Raw genomic sequence first — 22436 nt, forward strand, 5'->3', positions numbered from 1 at the left:
GTGGCAGCATCCCATATACAAAATAGAGGAAGATGGGCACAGATGTTAGCTCAGGGCTAATCTTTCTCAGCGAAAAGGAGGATTGGCCATGGATGTTAGCTCAGAGCCAGTCTTCCTCACACACACACACACACACAAAATTGCTAAAAGAAAAAAAAAAGTCCTAATAAATAAGGACTACTATAAGCTTAGGACTTTACATTAAAATGTTTTGAAAAGATGATAGTAGCCTGATAAAATGGGATGTAAGGAAGGTTTGAGACTGCTAAATTACTGAGATAAAGGCAAAAAATACCAAGTGTGGAGGAAATCACACAAAAGCTATTTTAAGTCAGAGCATGTGGCCAAACTGAGCCAAAGAGAAGACGATAGAGGTGAATGGGTATCATGGACAATACTGTATTCCTCTGCAGATTGTTGCATTCAGTTGTGTTCGTATACTTTGTATTCAACTGCTGTTACTTGGTGAGGCAAAGCATTCATAGGTTGAAGAAAATCACATGTGGGGCCCGGCCCCGTAGCTTAGCGGTCAAGTGTGCATGCTCCGCTGCTGGCGGCTGGGGTTGGGATCACCGGCGCGCGTTGACGCACCGCTTCTCTCGCCATGCTGAGGCCCCTTCCCACATACAGCAACTAGAAGGATGTGCAGCTATGACATACAACTATCTACTGGGGCTTTGAGGGGAAAATAAATAAATAAAATCTTTAAAAAAAAAAAAGAAAATCACAAGTGGACCAAAGTAACCTCTCTGTTAAACTGACATAATTTCCCTATTACAATTGCATATGAGGTTATTTGTATTACAGAAACACATATTGTATCACAATAAACTATACAGGGAGAAAAATCAATCTTTCCTTCTTTGTTAGGCCCCCAGCCATCTAGTTCCCCTCTGTGAAGGCAATCATTGCTCCCACTGTATTGGTGTCCTACAAGATATTCTAATAATGTATGTATGTATAATATGAATGTATATTCTATTTCTTCCTACAAATGAACACATTGTATAATGTATACAGTATCCTGTACTGTTTTTTTCATATGACCTATATATTGATACTAAAGAGCTTCTTTATTCTTTTTAATTTTAATACATATTATTTCATTGTATGGTTGTAACGTTAATTCTCATTGGGCATTGATTTATTGTGCATTACTGTTCTGGACACTATAGATCAGCGAAGAAAGCAGACAAAACTCCCAGCCCTCATTGAGCTTTCATTCCATTTTCTTTTATTACTCCCAACAATGCTGCACAAATGTGCAAATGTCATTTTACACATGTGGAAGAATTTGTGTAGATAAATCCTTAGAAATGGAATTACTAGGTCTAAGTACAAATGCGTTTTTAAAAATTAATAGGTTTTTTTTTTTTTAGTAATTTTTGAGTTTATAGAAAAATTAAGTGGAAAGTACAGAGAGTTCCCATATACTTCCTTACTCCCCTTCCCCCTTAGTTTCCCCTATTATTGCATTAGTGTGGTATGTTTTATTACAATGAATGAGTCAATATTGGTACATTATTATAAACTAAAGTCCATGGTTTACATTAGGGTTAACTCTTTTTTTTTTTTTTTTTTTTTTTTTACATTCTGTGGGTTTTGAAAAATGTGTAGTGACATGTATCCACCATCACAGTATCATACAGAATAGAATTAAAATCTTCTGTGCTCTGCCTATTCATCCCTCCCTCCTTTCCACCCTCTGAACTCCTGGAAACCATGGATGTCTTTACTGTCTCCTTAGTTCTGTCTTTTCTCCCAAATTGTCAGATAGTTGGAATCATACAGTATGTAGCCTTTTCAGATTGGCTTATTTTACTTAGCAGTATGTATTTAAGGTTCTCCATATTTTTTCATGCTTGATAGTTCATTTCTTTTTAGAGATGAGTAATATTCTGTTGTCTGGATGTACCACAGTTTATTTATCCATTCACCTACAGAAGGACATCTTGTTTGCTTCCAAGTTTTGGCAATTATGAATAAAGCTACTATAAACATTCATGTGCAGATTTTTGTGTGGACGTAAGTTTTTGATTCACTTGAGTAAACATCCAGGAGCTTAATTTCTGGATTGTATGGTAAGAGTGTGTTTAGTTTTATAAAGAAACCACTAAACTGTCTTCCTAAGTGGCTGTACCACTTTGCAGTCCCACTAGCAATGAATGAGAGTTCCTATTTCTTCATATACTTGTCAGCATTTGTTGTTGTCATTGTTTTCGATTTTAGCGTTCTAATACGTGTGGGGAGGTATCTCATTGTTTTAGTTTGCAATGCCCCAATGACATATGATGTTGAGCATCTTGTACGCTTATTTGCCTTCTGTATATCTTCTTTACTGAGATAGCTGTTTAGATCATTTGTCTATTTTTAATTGTTGAGTTTTAAGAGATCTTTGTATATTTTAGATACTAGTCCTTTATCAGATATGTGTTTTGCAAATATTTTCTCTCAGTCTGTGTAGCTTGTATTTTCATTCTCTTTTGCAGAATAGAGTTTTTAATTTTAACGAAAACTTACCAATATTTTATCTCATGGATTGTGCTTTTGGTGTCTTATCTAAGAAGTCAGTGCCAAACTCAAGGTCACGAAATTTTCAACTATGTTATCTTCTCGGAGTTTTATAGTTTTGCATTTTACAATTAGGTTTATGAGCCATTTTGAGTTAATTTTTGAAAAAGGTATAAAGTCTGTCTAGATTTCTTTTTTTTTTTAATGTGGATATCCACTTGTTTTGAAAAGACTGTCCTTTTTGCATTTAATTGCCTTGCTCCTTTGTCAAATATCAGTTGACTGTGTTTGTGTGGGTCAATTTTGAGGCTACCTATTCTGTTGTGTTGATCTATTTGTTTATTTGACCACTACCACACTGTCTTGATTATTGTAGCCTTATAATAAGTCTTGAATTATAGACCAACAATGAACAATTAGAATTTGAAATTAAAAGCACAATACCATTTAGATTAGCACGAAGCAAACAAATCCAATTTAGTTATATATCTAACAAAATATATACAAGAACTATATGAGGAAAACTACAAAACTCTGATGAAAGAAATCAAAGAAAATCTAAATAAATGTAAAGGTATTTCATGTACATGTATAGAGAGACTCAGTATTGTCAAGATGATGTCAGTTCTTTCCAACTTGATTTATATATTTATTTAGCACAATCCCAATCAACATCCCAGCAAGTTATTTTGTGGATATTGACAAACTGATCCTAAAGTTTATATGGAAAAACAGAATACCCAGAATAGCTACACAATATTGAAGAAAAAAAAAGTCAGGACTGACGCTGTCTGCAAGACTTCCTATAAAACTATAATAATCAAGGCAGTGTGTTTTTGGCAAAAGCATAGACAAATATATAGATGGAACAAATTAGAGAGCCCGGGAGGGCGGGTTCCAATCCTAGTTCTGCTACTTACTAGCTATGACATTTTAGTCAAATCATTTCAGTTTTCCTCATCTATAAAATCATTATAAGGTTTGTATGAAGAATTAGTGAGATAGTGCATGTGAAGCATTTGTTAGCACATTGCCCAGGACATGATAAGAGCTTCATAAATTTTAGCTATTGTACATTTTCTAATTTGATCCTGACAAGATTCGTAAGAAAGAGGCAGATCAGGTATTATTCCCATTTTATAGATTAGGAAATAGAGTTTCAGGGCTATTAATATTTGACAAAGGTCAAATGGTTAGATAAATGGCAGCACCAGAACTATGATCTAGTTTAGAATTTCTCAATATTACTTATCTCAGTCTCGGATAGCAGGAAAAATTATGCCCTCAGAATAGATTTTTAAAGTGGCTGACAACAAAATTTAAAAATAAATGATGCAGGCAGTATTTATGAGCGTACTTGCATCCACGGTGAAAAAAAAAGTTGTTGTTAACCCAACTTTTAATTCCTGATATAAACTCATCTTCATCATTACACATTGTCCTTTTAATATATTGCCAGATATAATTTGTTAACATTTTGTTTAGGACTTTTACATGTATGTTCATGAATGATTTTGTCCTATGATTTTCCTTTTTCCTAATGTTCTTGGCAGGTTTTAGAATCAGTTTTTCTGGCATCATAAGTTGAATTGGGGTATGTTTACTTTTTTCATATTCTCTGGAAGAGTTTGTATAAGATTGGGTTTTTTTTCCTTTAAATGTTTGGTATAATTCTTTAGTGAAGCCATCTGGATCTGGAATCATTTAGTGTGTGTGGAAATATTTTAAACTGTGGATTTAATTTTTTCAAGGAGTTACTGGACTTTTCAGATATTTTAAATGTAAGTTCATTAGATACTAGTTATTAATTTATTAACTGAATTTATTGTTTGAACTTTAACAAAGCTACAACATTTTGAGCTTTAAAAACTTAATGCTAGAAGATATCACTTGGGGGTTTTTTTTTTAACTGTGATACAATATACATAACATTAAATTTACCATCTTAGTAATTTTTAATTTACCATCTTAGTAATTTTTAAGTGTACTGTTTGGTAGTAGTAAAGTACATTCACATTGCTATGCAACTAATCTCCTAAACTGTTTTCATCTTGCAAACTAAAACTATACGCATTAAGCAAAAATTCCCCCTTCTCTTCCTCTAGACCTTGGCAACCACCCTTCTACTTTGTCGCTATGCGTTTGACTACTCTAGGTGTTAATAAGTGGAATCATACAGTGTCTTTTTGTGACTAGTCAGTTTCACTTAGCATAACGTCCACAAGATGCATCTATGTTGTAGCATATGTCAGAATTTCCTTCCTTTTTGATATTCCATTTTATGTAAGTACCACATTTTGTTTATACATTCATCCATCAGTAGATGCTTAGGTTCCTTCCAGATGCTTAGGTTCCTTCCACCTTTTGGCTGTTGTAAATAATGCTGCTCTGAGCATAGGTGTACAATTCTCTCTTCAACACCTGCTTTCAGTTCTTTTGGGTATGTACCCAGAAGTAGAATTGCTGGATCCTACGGTAATTCTATTTTTAATGTTTTGAGGAACCACAATACTGTTTTCCAAAGCGGCTGCACCATTTTACATTTCTACCAACAGAGGACTTTATAAATTTTATATATTTTTATGTGTCAGTAAGCTGTATTTCTCTAGAAATTTGTCTGTTTCGTCGAACTTTCAAATTTATTGATACAGTGTTTGTAATGTCTTCAGTATCCGTAGTGATATCATTTTTTTCACTAATATTGGTTGTTTAAGCCTTTTTTCTCCTGTTTTAAAAATCGATGTTGCCTGGAGTTTATCGATTTTAATTATCTTTTCAAATAATTGATTTTGTGCTTTGTTGCTCCTTTTCATTGTATATTGTTTTTTATTTTGTTATTTGCTGTTATCCTTATTATCTCCTATTTTCTTTAAGTTTACTTTGCTGTTGGTCTCACACTCTTTATCTCTGTGTGTGCTTGCTCATGCTCACCTGGGTTTATGTGATTGTTTTCCCTGCTTTCTACTCCTTCCAAAACAATTTTCCAGAAGTACTCAGTTTTTTTTGTTTGTGTGTGCATTTGTTTTAATGAGGAGAGTAAGTTGGGATGAAAGAAGTTGAATTGTTAGAAATGATGTCATCTTTCAGCACTAGGCTTCAACTGTTATCAGCTGTACTTAAAATTCTAACATACTCTGGTTGACAAGGTTATCAAATGCAGCTTGTAACAGTGTTACTCTTTTTTTTTTTTTTTTTTTTCTCCTCCCTGGCAGGACCCGTTGGGGCCCAGCCCCTACTAATGGTGCCCAGAAGACCTGGCTATGGCACCATGGGCAAACCTATTAAATTGCTGGCTAACTGTTTTCAAGTTGAAATCCCAAAGATTGATGTCTACCTCTATGAGGTAGATATTAAACCAGACAAGTGTCCTAGGAGAGTGAACAGGTAAGAATTGTGCAGTCGTGGAGATCTTTTCCTGTTGGTATTTGCCTTTGCTTTAGTAATTATGTTTATCTTGTATATCTGAATAACAATGATAATGTCTAACAGTTCCACCAAGAACACATGGTAATTTGTTTTGAAATTGTACTCCAGAGGTGTGATGGTGGGAAAAATCTACAAACAATCTTGAAACTTTTCCATTATAACATGAGTTCATGTTTTCTCTGTGCTAATAGAAAAGGTCCAAATCATTTTTATATGCTCTTGAAATGAGACTGAGCATCTTTTCCCTTGCTGTTACGTATTATATCTGTGCTGTATATCTATATATATATTTATATTGCTACTGCCTTGGTTTCAGACCCTTATTTGTTATCTAGACTATTGTGATGATCTTCTAATTGGTCTCCCCTAACATCTTTCTCTCTCTCCATTCTAGTTAATTATTCACACTTCTGACATAGTTAGCCTTTTAAATAAAAAAAATATGATTACATCACTCCCCTACTTTAAAATTTACTCAGCTCCCTGTTGCTTACAGAATAACATCCCAAATTTAGTGCAGCATACCCTTCTTAGTTTGGCTCTAACCTATATCCTTTTCCATATTCTGCAGCTCTTACCTGGAATGCCCTCTCTGCCCTTGTCTATTTGGCAAACTTCTATTATTTTTCAAGACAAACCTTTTGAACTCCATAGTCAGATGGTAGTTCATTCTTCTATGACCTTGTAATACTTGGTGTACGCTTTTGTTGTAGTATTTTTAGTGCATTGTAATTATTTGTTACTCCCGTCTTCTCTCAGTATAACCTCTTCATGAAAAGGAATATTCTTTATCATCTTTGTAGCCTTGATCTTAGCTCAATGATTGGCACATAATAAGTACTCAGTAGAGTGAATGAAGTGCTTATAAAAGTAAAATGGGGTGAGTGTGATAGTGGGGGACAGGTGAGAGAACTAGACATTGTAGAGAGCTTTGTATGCCTAGATGTGGATTTTCAGTGCCCTACCCTTCTCTGCCAGGATCTGTAGAGTAGTCTTTGTCTTAGTCTCCTTCGTTTCTCTTTTGTCTGTCTTTCTGTTAGCCACCATCCTCTTACAGGGACATAACTCTCTCAGGCTGCACTCTTAATTTCTTTTTTTCTTGGTTCTTAAAACTGGGGTGTAGTAAATTTGAGTAAAGGATAATCCTGACCCTTCTGGTAGATGTTTATATTTTAAAAAGGCATTTATTAATCTAAGTAAATCTCTTAACTGATAGAATGTCTAAAGCAGATATTACTGAGCTGAATTCCTTACTACTGCCTTTCCACCTTGCCCTGCCTAAGATTCTCACCCCTAACTTTAGCAGTATGTAGCTGAGGATTGTTATAGGTTATTTATTGAATAGGAGAATTATATGACTAAAATGTTGGGAAAACAAAAATCACTTGAAGATAAAATAAGTTGAAATTGAGGGTGTGGTGTGAGATGGAGGCTTGGGGCTTAGAGGAATGTCAATTGAGGATTTTTTTAGTATTTCAGATGAGATATGAGGAACTGGGGCAGTGGCAGTAATATTAGGTAAAAAAGAACAAAATTGTTTATTAGATTTGTTTCCTCGCCCACCTAACTTTTGTGTTGGTAGGGGGTAAGGGAGTAATTGTGTATTATATGTGTGTATATGAAGTTGTGTAGCATAGAGGTTCACATGTAGGTGCTCAACATGTTGGTGAAGTTTAAGAGGAAAATATATGTAATAAATTAGTGTGGTACATTCTGATTTTAACTTATGATCCTGTTGACATCTCTAATTATATTTCATCTTTAGGTTGTTTTGTCTTATTATATTATTTGCCACTAGGAGTAAAGGATCTGTAATTTAGATGTTTCCAAATGGAAATTTTTTATCATGTACCTTTTATTTGAGTTTTGATAGGAGCTAAAGGACTTCTTTAGGACTCTGAAAATGGCATAAGTCAACTTTATACTTTGTTAATAATATTGACTTGATTTTATGTCAACATCGGCAAAACTTATTCCCTTTATTTTCCTCAAAAGACTAGCTTTTGTCTTCACATTTTGCAATATTTCTACATAACTAGTCAGTTAAAAATTGTTGGGGCTTCTGAAGTTGGTTCAGTTCCTACATTTCAACAACTGGAATTCTAAAAGTTAGAAGAAACTAGATAGAACTTTCTAATTCCTTTTCAGTATTAGCTAAACAGTTATGGGCCAAAATGCAGCAGTATTTAAATCAACACATATGAAGTTTCTCTTGTCCATATGCCACGTGCTCAAATATTTGGCACTATGGTATTAATCATAATAGTAAAATGATGTATCATGCCAAGCAAGTTTCCACTTGAGTCAGAGGAGTTTTCCTGGACAAAATATCCAGGAAATGCTTGGGAATCATTTTGTGAGTCAACTTCTCTACTTCAGACCTGCTGTCCGTTTTTTTTTTTTTTTTTTTTGTCCTTTTGTTATTCTTTTGGGGTGTATGTGTGTATTTTTTTCCTATTTAATGATTTTGATTGAAAATGATCATTTGGTAAAAGAGCAAGTTTGTTAAGCAGATTTCATTTATTTATTTATTGTGAGGAAGATCAGCCCTGAGCTAACATCCATGCTAATCCTCCTCTTTTTGCTGAGGAAGACCGGCTCTGAGCTAACGTCTATTGCCAATCCTTCTCCTTTTTTTCCCCCAAAGCCCCAGTACATAGTTGTATGTCATAGTTGCACATCCTTCTAGTTGCTGTATGTGGGACACAGCCTCAGCGTGGCCGGAGAAGCGGTGCGTCGGTGCGTACCCAGGATCCGAACCCGGGCCACCAGTAGTGGAGCACACGCACTTAACTGCTAAGCCATGGGGCCAGCCCTGTTAAGCAGATTTCAAATGTTTCTAGTTTTGTTTTGTTTTTTTACAAATGAATGGTCTCAAAATCAAATATTTTTAGAAATATTATGATGTAAGTATAAATTCTGTAATTTGAAATTTTATGCTAGTTTGCCTAACTGCTAAATATATGTGGGGATAAACCTTGAGTAGACTATTATATATTTATTAAAAATCATTAAATAGTGAAATAGATGGGAAAAAATTGTATATACAGCATGCCTGTAACTGCAAGATCTATTTTAAACATGAATAAAGATTTGAGGGAATCTTGAAGTAGTTGGTAGTAGATTGTGGTTGAATTTTTTTTTAGTTCAATTTTCTTTTATAAATTAAACATCTTATAATCATTTACTACTATGATTACTATTACTATTCTAATATGATTGATAGCATAGTGCCAATATTTGCATATTGCATATGGATATAATGTAATTCTGATGATTGAATTTTAGAAGGAAAAAATAAATTTATATTGATACCATTTTGGCTTTTAAATGGAAATCTTAGACCAGAGTGTTTGAAGGAACTCCCTTTCTGCTGTTATTAGGAATATTGTTGGCATAGTGTTATAATTGGGTAGTCCACCAGGAGAGGAACATACTTTTTTTAAATAACAACTTTATTGATGTAAAATTCACATTCTATACAATTTACTCCTTTAAAGTGTACAATTCAGTGTTATTCAGTATGTTCACAGAGATGGTGTATAGCCATCACCACAATCTAATTTTAGAACGTTTCGTCTTCCCAAAAAGAAATCCCATACTCAGTAGCAGTCATTCCCCATTGCTTCCCTCTCCACAGCCCCTAACCATGAATCTACTTTCTGTCTCTGTAGATTTGCCTTTTCTCGATGTTTCATATAAATTGAATTATACAACATGTGGCCTTTCAAGTGATCGACCTCTTTCACTTCACATAATGTTTTCAAGATTCATCCATGTTGTAACATGTCTCGGTACTTCATTCCTTTTTATTACTGAATAATATTCCATTGTCTGGATATTTTGTTTATCTAGTCATCAGTTGATGGATATGTGAGTTATTTGCACTTTTTGGCTCTTATGAATAATACCACTGTGAACATTCGTGTACCGGGTTTTGTGTGGACGTGTGTTTCCATTTCTCTTGGGTGCATACCTAAGAGTGGAATCATGTGGTAACTCTGTGTTTATCCTTTTGAAGAACTGCCAGACTCTTCCAAGGTGGCTGCATCATTTCACATTCCCACGAGCAGTGTACGGTGATTCCAGTTTCTCCACATCCTCACCAACATTTGTTATCTGTCTTTTATTATAGCCATCCTAGTGTGTTAAGTAGTATCTCATTTTAATTTGCATTTCCCTGACAGCTGATGATGTTGAGCATCTTTTTGTGTACTTGGCCATTTGTATATTTTTGGACAAATGTCTATTGAGGTCCTTTGGCCATTTTTAAATTGGGTCATTTGTCTTTTCATTATTGAGTTGTAGGAGTTCTTTATAGCTTCTAGCTAAAAGTCCCTTATCAGAGGACTTGATCAGATATAATGATTTGCAAAGATTTTCTGCATGTTACCTTCTCACTTTCTTGATGGTGTCCTTTGAAGCACAAACATTTTTTATTTTGATGAAGTCCATTTAATTTTTTCTTTTACTATTTGTTCTTTTGGTGTCATATCTATAGAGGGGTATACTTCTGATTAAAATGATTTAGAGGACATACTCCAGAAAATACTACTGGTGAAAATCAAATGGTATAGTTTTGAGAGTTTAGCTATCTTGGGGAAACTGTACCATACAAAATATGTCAGTTAATAAGCAAGTTTTATTTTCCTTGTTAGTTAATCATTTGGAAGCTAGGACAGCCAGCAGATGGTGATTATTTCAAATCTCAAAATTCTTTTAAAGTAGCAGCTAAATAAATTGCTCAGTAGAAATCAGTCATCTGGCTAATATTCCCACAATATGTTTGAAATTCAAAGTTACTTTTATAAATAAATCTATAGCTAAACATCAGGGACTAGTAGGTAGGATTTATTCCTAACATCTATCCATTTGTGTAGATTTAAATTATAATAACAACTGTATAGTATTTCATTGTATGGATGTGCCTTGATTTTTTTACTTTTAGTTTGCTCTAGTTTCTTTCTTAGACTGAGTTAAATCAATTTAAACCAATTATCTGAGTTTACCATATGGTTGTACCAAGGTAGAATGCTGTTGGTACTAGTTTAAAGATATATGGACCCTGACTGGAATTATAATTCTAAATTCTGGAGAAACTTTTAAAACTTAAAGATCATTTTCGGATCTTCTCTGTTTTCATTAACTATTTAATTTATTGTGTCTCTGTTTTGTGTCAGGCACTGTGTAGGTTCTGGAGATACTAAGATAAGAAAGACATGATCCGTGCCAAGGATTTCATAGTCTGTATGGAGTGACAAATTCTGTGAGATGTTCATTACATGCTGTGATGAAAGAGTAATGATTCCTGCTTTGGGTAGAGAGGAAGATGCGGGGTCCATGACATGGTATCTGAGCTGAATGGTTGCACAGTGGACCGGGGGAAAGAATAATCCGTATAGAGAGAGCATGAGCAAAGGTATAACATGTTTGTGTAACAGAAGTACACCACTATCAATAGAGTAGCTAGAGTCTGAAAAGTTAGCCAAGGGGTAGATTATGAAGGATCTTAAATCCATGCTAAGGCTTTTCGTGAATTCAGAAACAGTAGAGAGCCATTGGAGGCTTTTGAGCAGTGAGGAACATCTGTATTTAAAAGTGTAACTAATGGCAGTGTGGAGAATGAATTAGAAAAGAGAAAGATGAGAGTCCTGGAGAACATTTTGAAGGCTGTTGCTGTAGTCTTGATCACTGGCCTTCAAACTTTTGGTCACACATTCCCATTAGTTAAAATATATTTGACCATGCACTCCACAATAAATAGATAAATATATATATATGTACTCACATTTAAAATTTTTTAATTTATAGACATGTACTACTATTCTAACATATTGCGTAACTATAGAAAAATTAAAGGTGGGAAACAATATTTTGAAATAAACTTTTTAAGAATATATTTAATAATTTGAAATTTTGAGATTAATGTGCCAAAAACTTGATCGAATGTGTGTCACACGCTTGAACTGAAATAAGTTGCAACATGCTGAAATGAATGAATCACAGTTCCACTGTTAACTCATATATGTTACAGAACTCTCATTATTCTCTTAGGATTCATGGTATACCATGTGTTACACCTGACCATCTGACATGGATTAAGTGAGGGCACCAGTGTCAATCAATATTCATGAATATTAGTAAATCCTAATTTTTAATTGTTAGGTGAAAATTAAATATAAATACTTTTTTTCTCATATACCAACATACCCCCTAGTACCTCTGGTACCTACTTTTCTAGATTAGAGGTAATGTGTTCTAAGACTTAAGTAACAGCAGTGGCAGAAGTGATGAACGGAGGGCTTAGATAGAAGATTTAGAAGAAAAATGAACAATTTAGGTGTGTAGGGAAAGAGAAGAGATAATAATGGCTTCATAGTTTCTAGCTTGTGTAATGGTGATGGCTTTAACAGAAATAACAGATGGGGAAAGGACCAAGTTTTTTATTTTCTGTTTTGGATATTTGCAAGTTGAATTGTATAAGAAACGTCAAAATGGAGTTCAATAGATTATTGGAAATAAGTGCCTAGAGCTCAGGAAATAAGTCAAGATGGAGATTGAGATTTGAGATATGTCAGCATATAGGTGACAGTTAAAAGCTAGAGAAAGTGTGTAGAGTCAAGACAAGAGGACTGAAGATACATCTTGGGGGATACTATTGTTTCAGGGGTGTTGGTGAAGAGGCTTAGAGATTAGAAAGGTAGGAGAACCAGGACAAAGTAGAAGCTGTTTCAGAGAAGGTAAGGCAAGGATTATGGTTTCCTTAATCACGGGATCACAGTAGCAAATGCTAAAAGAAGCCGGGAGTGTAAAGGCTGAAAAGAGACCATGTCTCTTAAGAAGTCAGTGGTGGCGGGCTGCCCCAGTGGCGCAAGCGGTTAAGTGTGTTCGCTCCGCTATGGCGGCCCCGGGGGTCGCCGGTTCAGATCCCGGGTGTGCACCGATGCACCGTTTGGCAAGCCATGCTGTGGCAGCGTCCCATATAAAGTGGAGGAAGATGGGCACGGATGTTAGCACAGGGCTTATCGTCCTCATAAAAAAACAAAACAAAAGTCAGTGGTGGCCTGAGGGAGAAGTGTTGTAGAGGAGAGTTCTTAGCGTAAGCCAGATTGAGTTAAAAATTCATTTCTTTGGGCCAGCCCGGTGATGTAGCAGTTAAGTTCGTGCACTCTGCTTTGGTGGCCTGGAGTTCACAGGTTCGGACCCTGGGCACAGACCTGCGCACGGCTTATCAATCCATGCTGTGGCGGCGTCCTATATAAAGTAGCGAAAGATGGGCACAGACGTTAGCCCAGGGCCGATCTTCCTCAGCAAAAAAAGAGGAGGATTGGCAACAGATGTCAGCTCAGGGCTAATCTTCCTCAAAAAAAAAAAAATTCACTTCTCAATCTAAAGTAATCTATCACTTATTTGTGAATTCTAGAAATATTTACTCCACTAGATTAGCTGGTGTGGTTATATAAAATTATGGAAAAATTCATACCCATGTGAAATGACTGTGAAGATAGTTTATAGTAAAATGCTCTGGTGTACTACAGATTTTATATTACAAAGTATTAAAAATTTGATCTAAAGTATAACCCTTTTCTTCCCTGCTCTGTGTCTTTTAAACTTTATTTTCATGCAAAAGTATTCATTGGTTACCTTCTCTGCTACTTACTACAGAGTTATGAAGATAAATTAGAAGTTGGAAGAATACAAGCTGTTTTAGTTGTGTTTTATAAACTTCTTGGTGATTTTAGCATCTTGTTATACCTTAGCAATCTTCCTTCTTTCTGTTTGTACTATAGTGACAGATGAATTTATTTTAGCTGTGAATAGTAAACTGATATGAAAAGTCACTTTTTGGGGAAAATATTATTTCATTTCTTCTCCTATAGACTAGAATAATATTTCCCATTCTACCTTTTGGGAGCAGAGAGTTAAGAGGTACCTAAAAATGAGATGAAGATGGGTCTCTGTGAGCTTTATAGTAACAATTGACAGAAAAATAATTTCTCCTCCTTTTTACATTAAAGTTTCCCTCTCCTACCATTTTTCTGCTATATGAGTCAGATGGTAAAGTGGAACTTACTGAAACCAATATTAAATTTTACTTTACAGTCTGTGCACCAGAGCATGATGGAGTCAAAAGACTTGGTACCAGAATGTAGAAAGTGGTGGTTGAGGTAAGAGTGGGAAGGTAGGCTGTAGCCCTTTGTAAGACCTAATGTACTCAAATAGGTCCCATTTTTGTAGTAATCGCCAGATATTCTGAAGAATTTTTAACTTCTATCCTGAGGTTCTACAAAAGTGCATCATATTATACTCTACAAGAATTCTTCCCTCCTCAGACTACAGTTATTAGTAAAAGGAAGGCACTAAAGATTGGTTAGAAGTTCTTATCCCTATTTACTCAAATTTTCTTTCCCAAATTGCTTTCCTAAGTACTGCTTTAGAAGTTAAAATATTTTATGTATTTTGGTTGTCATGGTTTTACCCTGTATCATAAGCTAAGAAGCTGGCTTAACAGTATACACTTAAATATTTTGCTAAAATTTCTATATTTGAACAAAAGATCAAAGGATCCCTCCCACTGTTATCATAAAAGGCTAGTGCAGCACAACTACAATACAGAGAAAATTCAGTTCACAGTTTCTATTAATTACCAGAATTCATTCTTTGTGTTAATTTATTATATTTGATGCCACTGCATCGTGATGTATCTGTTTGTTGTTTGGAAGACTACAATACTTCAATATAATTCTTGAAGTATATTTTTGAGATAATTATGCTTAAATTTTTATATAAAAATAGTATCATACATATTTATTTTTTTCCCCCAAAGTACTTTCACTGATATACCATTTGGTCCCTGTAACAGCCCTGAGATTTTTATCCCATTGTTATTGATAAAAGAACTAAAGTCAGAGAGGCCAAGTAACTTTCATAACAACTTAGTGGCAAAATAGGACTAAAAACTCATCTACTGATTTCTTCTCCAATACTTATGTTTCAACATATTTTAAAGGTTTTGCAAATTGGCAGTTTCCCAACCAAACCTTCTTCCTAATACAGTGAGCACCATTGCTGCTATAGCTGACTAGATAAATTACTATTTTGGAGAGTTTTTTCTCTTATTTCCACATGCCTGCCTGATGAACATTCTAATAAACTGCCCTTTGCCACAGTATCTTTTGAGATAAGAAATGAAAATTTGCAGTTCCTGGATTTGTCATTTTGTTAACTTGGCATACTAAAGTTTCATTAAAATTCTCAATATATCAATTAATTGCATCATATTAGTGAGAGGTTAAAGTGAAGAGAGATGATAATAAATGATAGTCCTCAGAAAAGCTGATTCCCTTTGAAGCATAGGTTTTAGCAGTTATGAACTTAAAAGTAGTTTAATGTTGGGGCCAGCCCAGTGGCGTATTGATTAAGTTAGCACGCTCTGCTTCGGTGGCCCGGGGTTGTGGGTTCAAATCCCAGGTGTGGACCTACACACCGCTCATCAAGCCATGCTGTGGTGGCATCCCACATAAAAAGTAGAGGAGGATTGGCACAGATGGTAGCTCAGGACCAATCATCCTCACCAAAAAAAAAAAGTAGTTTAATGTTAAAATTGCCCGCTGTATATAAAATTCTAACCCCATTCTGTTAAGGCTCTGAAGCCTTAAGTTCAAATCAATGTTTAAGGTAATTATTCATAAAGGAGTTTTTATATCTGATGCCATGATAAAATCTGCAGTGTTTCATTATTTGGTATTCTCTTCATTAGATTTTACTGATAGAGGGGATTGCAGAGATTATTCGTATCAGTCTTTTGGTTGGTATCTTCCCTGACGTAACTGCTCTTTCAACTAGCAAGGATGAATTTAGGTACTTTGCAAGATAGTGTAATCTACTTGCGAATAACTCTGGTGGTTAGAAAATGTGGGATATTTTTGTTTCAGAATCTAGCTCCTTTATATTTTTCCATCTATTTGTCCTAGTTCTATCCTCCCATGCAAGATAGATTTTCTACTCAGTTTTTCGCTTGATGGTCCATCAGAATAGGCAAAGACTTCTATAATTTCCTTTGAGTCTTTCCTATTCCAGACTAAAGGTCGTTATTGTGATTTATCTTTACACATATTACATGAGTTTCTATCAGGATTACCTTCTACTGATTATGTTTCATTTTTAGGGTCTTAAATTTTTCCAGGTTGAAAGAGTACTCCAGAATGTGAAATGACCTGTGTAATATATGACAGGATGGTTACCTGCCTTATAATGGGTACTTAGATATATGCAACCTGAGTTCTTTAATTTTGAGGAAGCTACATCACACTTTTATTATTTTATTTATTTATGTTTTTTTGTGAGGAAGATTAGCCCTAAGCTAACATCTGATGCCAATCCTCCTCTTTTTGCTGAAGAAGATTGGCCCTGGGCTAACATCCGTGCCCATCTTCCTCTACTTTATATGGGATGCCGCCAAGCATGGCTTGACAAGAGGTGCGTCAGTGTGCGCCCAGGATGCGAACCCGCGAACCCCTGGCTGCCACAGTGGACCGCTTGCACTTAACCGCTACGCCACCGGGCCGGCCCCTGCTACATCCCACTTTTAGCTCATTCTGGACTTACAGTCACCTTAAAGCCCCTTTCCACAAGAGCAGTGGGTCAATTCAGATTCTCTAATTTGTTTTTATTGCAGCTGAACTTTTCAAACATAAGCGTTTAGATTTATTGCCCTTATTATGTTTTATCTTCCTTGAGTTCATTGTTGTAGTTTGTCAGCTTTTAACACACTAATTTGTTTTTAGCATACTAGCCATGTCTCCCAAGTATGTATTATTTGAGGATTTCTTAACCAACAGATATTTTTTGATTAGTTACTATATGTAATATGTAGGGCACTAGATATGTTTCTTTTGCTTATGGTAGTGATAGGTTTTTTTTGGAGGGGGAAGGACTTGAAAAGTTTTTTCTGAATAAAAATTTCCATGAATGTCCAAGTTAACTTAGAAAAAGAAAAGGAACTCGCCCTGCCCCACATTACAACATAATATAACACTCTAGGGGCTGGCCTGGTGGTGTAGTGGTTAAGTTCATGTGCTCCGCTTTGGCAGCCCGGGGTTCCCAGGTTCAGATTCTGGGCATGGACATAGCACCACTTATCAAGCCATGCTGTGGCAGGCATCCCACATATAAAGTAGAGGAACATGGGCACGGATGTTAGCCCAGGGCCAATCTTCCTCAGCAAAAAGAGGAGGATTGGCAACGGATGTGAGCTCGGGGCTGATCTTCCTCACCGGAAAAAAAAAAAAAAAACACTCTAGTAATCATGAAAACATATGATACTGGTCTAAGAACAGACAAATAGACCACTGAGACAATATAGAGAACTCAGAGCCAGATCCATTTGTATGTGAGAACTTAATAAGATAAAAATAGCATTATAAATTGGTTGGTTAAGTATAGACTATTTAGTAGATGGTGTGGGAAAACTGGCTCACTATATGGAGAAGAGTAAAATCGAGTCCCTACATAGCACTGTTTATAAAGAAGGACCTCAGAGGGATTAATGACCAAAATAATATGTAAAATAAATATAGGTAATAATAATTAATAATAATAAAGATAAGTAAATAATAATATATAATAAATAGAATAATATAGAAAAAACTATGAAGTTAATAAAACATAATACATCTTTGTGACTTAGTATTAGGAAAGTATTTCTTAAAACCTCAAAAGCATGAAACCGTAGGTGAAAAATGATTGATTTGATGATACAATATTAAAGATTTCAGTTCAGCAAATAAATGGACATTGTTTACAGGCAGATAACATTTTGGGGGAAGATATTTGCAATAATTAAACCTGTTAATGAATTAGTATCTAGAATATCAAAGAAACTCCTTCAATTCAATAAGAAGACTGGGACCCCAATAGAAAAATGAGCAAAAGAAGCAGGGAATTCACAAAAGAAGAAACACAGACACATGAAGGGGTACTCAAATTCGTTAGTAATAAGAGAAATCTAAATTAAAACAAGCTTTTAGTTTTACCCACTAGGCTAGCAAAAATTAGAAAGTGAAGCTAGATAATGCCAAATCTTGTCTGGGGTGTAGGGAAATAGGAACCTCTGGGAGTGTAGATTAGTGCAGCCATTCTGGAGAGCAATTTGGCAGTTCTTTGTCATTTAGTTGATAAAATTCACTAGGACTTAACAGTTCTCTTCCTGGATATATAACCAGAAATTAATTCTCACATAGGTTTATAAGGGAACATAGAAGGAGATATTGCATTGCAGCATTGTTTTGGGTGGCTGGCAGTTAAAGATATTCTGAGTCTGTGTTGCTGAGGGAGTGGATAGACAACATGTAGAGTACTTTGCATCAGGAACAGTGAACTAAGTGTTCCACAGCAACGTGAATAGATGTTAAAAACCTAGTACAGAGGGTAAAGGTAGGAATATATACAAACAGAAGGATGCTCATCAAACACATTAGAAGAAATAACTTATTGGTAAGGGGAATGGGGATAGAAAATGAATATGAAAGGAAAGAAATCAACTAGTTAGAAGAGGGGTCTTATACAGATGAATGATGATAATGTGCCATGAGCCTGAGGAGTGTGATTAACTTAACCTTTTGTACCTGGGAAATAAAAGTGGGGTCTGGGGACTCATTTGGCAATCATACTCATTTGGTATGTAAGTTGAGTTGGAGAAGAAAAAATTAAAGGCATAAAGAACAAGAAACTTAAAATAATCCAGGTAGTAAGACATGAAGTTTTAATTTAGAATGGTGGTAATTGGGAATGGAAAGTAAGGGACTGATATAAGAAATACTGCAGAGAGGTGAAGTCAACAACTAATTGGATGAAGAGATGAGCCAGGTTTTGAATCTGGGTAAATGGGAAGATGGAGGCTCCAATAATTCAAGAGGAGTAGTAAACAGGAGGATAACCAGATTTGACCTGGGGGAAATATGTTGAATTCAGCTTTAGATATATTCCACTGGAGGTTCTGGCAGTTCATTGAGGTAGATTATCCACTGTTCGAACATTGATTAAGAATATACTGTGTGCTAGCCATCAAAGCAGAACATTTTTTATCCCTAAGATGTTTTGGCCCTACTATTTTAATCTCCTCCACCATTTTGATCCTTAGGGTGGTTTGATTGGGTTACCAGGATGTAGTAAGCTTAAAATTACCCCAATCTGCTATTGAGAAAAAAGTGACAAAATACTCAAAACATCCTGACAAATGAGATCTGAGAAACTGGAATTGATGATAATGGTCACAAAAGAAAACTTAAAATGGCAGAAAATCTTTGAAATTTGTTTGGTACCCAAAAACTGATCAGTGAATCAAATCTTTGTTGTAAAATTTACTCTAGGAAAGACTTGATCTTGATTTAAATAGTTTCAGCAAAATAAAATTGAAAAGGGGGAACAATAGAAACTTTGAGCATGTAGAAAATTGCTCTGGGTATCAAGTCAGCTTAATTATTTTGTTCCAGAAAAAGCTTTTTTTCTCTCCTTTCCCTCCCATCTACCCTCTTGACTGGGCAAGAATTGAATCTTTTTTTTTTTCATTCTTTTAAATGTATTGTCAGTTATTTCAGTACTGTGTGAGTATACCCTCATCATAGTATCTTTCCACTGCTTTTACGAATAATGTATATACAAAAATAAATATTTATTTGTGGATATTTGGTATTATTTTCTCTATAGACTGTATTTTTTTTTTTTTTTTTTTGGTGAGGAGGACCAGCCCTAAGCTAACATCCGATGCCAATCCTCCTCTTTTTTTTTTTTTTTTTTTTGCTGAGGAAGACTGGCCCTGGGCTAACATCCATGCCCATCTTCCTCTACTTTATATGGGACACCGCCACAGCATGGCTCAACAAGCGGTGCGTCGATGCGCACCCAGGATCTGAACCGGAGAACCCTGGGCCGCCGCAGTGGAGCACGCGCACTTAACCACCTGCGCCACTGGGCCGGCCCCTGTAGACTGTAATTTTTAAAAATGTATAAGTCCTGAGTATCTTTCCATGTAAGTATATAGGATAAAAATGTTTGCTGGGTAAAAATGAACGTTTCAAAATATCCTTACTGGCTAGATACTGTTGTAAAGATAGGGTGAGGAGGTAGAAGGATGGTGGAGTACAAGGTATAGGTGTGTTTATTGCTCTCAAGAATCTCAGAATCTAGTAGAAGTGAAGTATGTAATAATTACAATGGAGTAAGTATTCTAATAGATAAATGTACTAGGTGCTGTTTGAGCATAGAGGAAAGAGCATCAAACTCGGATAAAGAGAGGCAAATGTGTCAGATGGTACTTAGAGATGGTGAATGGGATTTTGGATTAGTTTCTAAGGATAATATTTTGCAGGTCAACTGTGGTCGAGAATGATTAAGTAATTCACTGGATTCATTCTTCTCTGTCCTTTGTGAAATTCGTATCATCCTTTGCCAGAAATCAGTCTTTCTGGTATCCTAAGCCATGGTTCTGAAAGCAAAATCTTTATCATGTATGATTGTCTTACAGAATTTTGACAGCTTCAAATAGTGTAAGAAATTACTTTAGTTAAAATTTTTGTATTTCATCATGCAGAGGATTATGTGAATGTATTTTTTTCCCTTTTTTAGGGAAGTTGTTGACTCAATGGTTCAGCATTTTAAAGTAACTATATTTGGGGACCGAAGACCAGTTTATGATGGAAAAAGAAGTCTTTACACAGCCAATCCACTTCCTGTGGCAACTACTGGGGTAAGATATGTATTCCTTTATTGGAAAGCTATACGTTTGCAATGTCTCCTTTTAAATGAATTTATTACCATTTTATTTTATTACAGTTCATATTATATGTAAGTGTGCATTATTTATCTTTTTAAACTTTTTATTTTGAAATAACTTCCAATGTAGAGAAAAGTTGTAAAAGTCATGCAGAGAACTCACGTATACCCTTTACCTAGATTCACCAGCAGTCTTAACATTTGCCACATAGGTTTTATCATTCTCTTTCTTTCTCTCTTTATATCTCTAGATACAGATGTATATAGTGATACACATGCTTATTTTTTCTTGAACCATTCGGGAGCAGGTTGCATACATAATGTCCTTTAATGTGTATTTTCTAAGAAGGACAAAAACCATAGTACAGTCATCAACTTCACTAAATTTTACATTGATATAATACTTTTGTCTCATCAACAACCCATATTCCAATTTTGTCATTTGTTCCAGTAATGTCCTTTAGCATTTTTCCCCATTAGTACAGAATTCAGTCCAGGTTTGTGATCATATTTAGATATGATGTCTTTTTAGTCTTCTTTGTTTTGGAACAATTCTCCAGCCTTTTTTTTTTTTTTTCCTTTTATGACATTAACATGGTTGAAGATTACAGACAAGTTATTTTGTAGAATGTCCCTCAGTCTGGGTTTGTCTGGTACTTCCTCTTAATTAGATTCTGATTAAGCATTTTTGGCAGGAATATTACAGAAGTGTTCTTTCCTTATCAGTACATCATATCAGGAGGCACATAATATGTGTTTGTTCCGTTAATGGTGATGTTAACTTTGATCACTTGGTTAAGTTGGTATCTGCCAGGTTTCTCTTGTCAAGTTATTCTTTTTCTCTTGGATCTTATAGAGAGAGAATTTTTTTTTTAATTGTGGTAAAATACACATAAGATAAAATCTACCATCTGAGTCATTTTTCAGGTGCAGTTCAGTTGCATGAGATGCAGTCACAACCATCACCACCATCAATCTGTAATTTTTTTCATCTTGTAAGCTGAAACTCTATACCCATTAAACACTAATTCCCCCTTCTCCCCTCCCCTCAAACCCTGGCAACCACCATTCTATTTTCTGTCTTTATGAATTTGGCTACTCTCAGTACCTCTTATAAGTGGAATCATACAGTATTTGTCTTTTTGTGACTGGCTTATTTCACTTAGCATAATGTCCTCCAGGTTCATCCATGTTGTCAGGTATCAGACTTTCTTCCCTTTTTAAAGCTGAATAATATTCCATTGTGTGTGTATACCACATTTTGTTTATCCATTCATTTGTTGATGGATGCCTTTTGGCTATTGCAAATAATGCTGCCATGAACATGGGTGTACAAATATCTGTTCTCATCCCTGTTTTCAATTCTTTTGTGTATATACCCAGAAGTGGAGTTGCTGGATCATATAAATGGTAATTCTATTTTTAATGTTTTGAGAAACTACCATACTGTTTTCCACAGCGACTGTACTGTTTTACATTCCCACCAACAGTGCACAAGGGTTCCAATGTCTCCAGACCCTCACCTACACTTGTTGTTTTCTGGGTTTGTTGATAGTAGCCATCCTAATCTGTGTGAGGTGATATCTCATTGTGGTTTTGATATGTATTTCCCTAATGATTAATAATGTTGAGCATCTTTTCGTGTGCTTATGGGCCATTTGTATATCTTCTTTGAAGAAATGTGTATTCAAGTCCTTTGCCCATTTTTTAAATTGGGTTTTTGGGTT

General features: G+C 35.2%; 1 protein-coding gene across 3 annotated transcripts in view; it reads left to right on the forward strand.

Moving 5' to 3' along the window:
* AGO3 (argonaute RISC catalytic component 3) overlaps positions 1-22436 on the forward strand; it is a 112386-nt gene that overhangs the window by 15939 nt on the left and 74011 nt on the right. The window contains exons 1-3 of one of the 3 annotated variants that reach the window (XM_058553669.1): positions 5830-5895; positions 14041-14105; positions 20563-20683. In XM_058553669.1, the coding sequence (XP_058409652.1) occupies positions 14056-14105; positions 20563-20683 (171 nt within the window). In that variant the 5' untranslated portion in view covers positions 5830-5895; positions 14041-14055. Of the gene's footprint in view, positions 1-5723; positions 5896-14040; positions 14106-20562; positions 20684-22436 lie in introns of those variants that run through there. The other 2 variants (XM_058553668.1, XM_058553670.1) reach the window with 2 other exon arrangements.

Source organism: Diceros bicornis, chromosome 13 (genome assembly GCF_020826845.1).
Source record: "Diceros bicornis minor isolate mBicDic1 chromosome 13, mDicBic1.mat.cur, whole genome shotgun sequence".
NCBI classification, from domain to species: domain Eukaryota; kingdom Metazoa; phylum Chordata; class Mammalia; order Perissodactyla; family Rhinocerotidae; genus Diceros; species Diceros bicornis.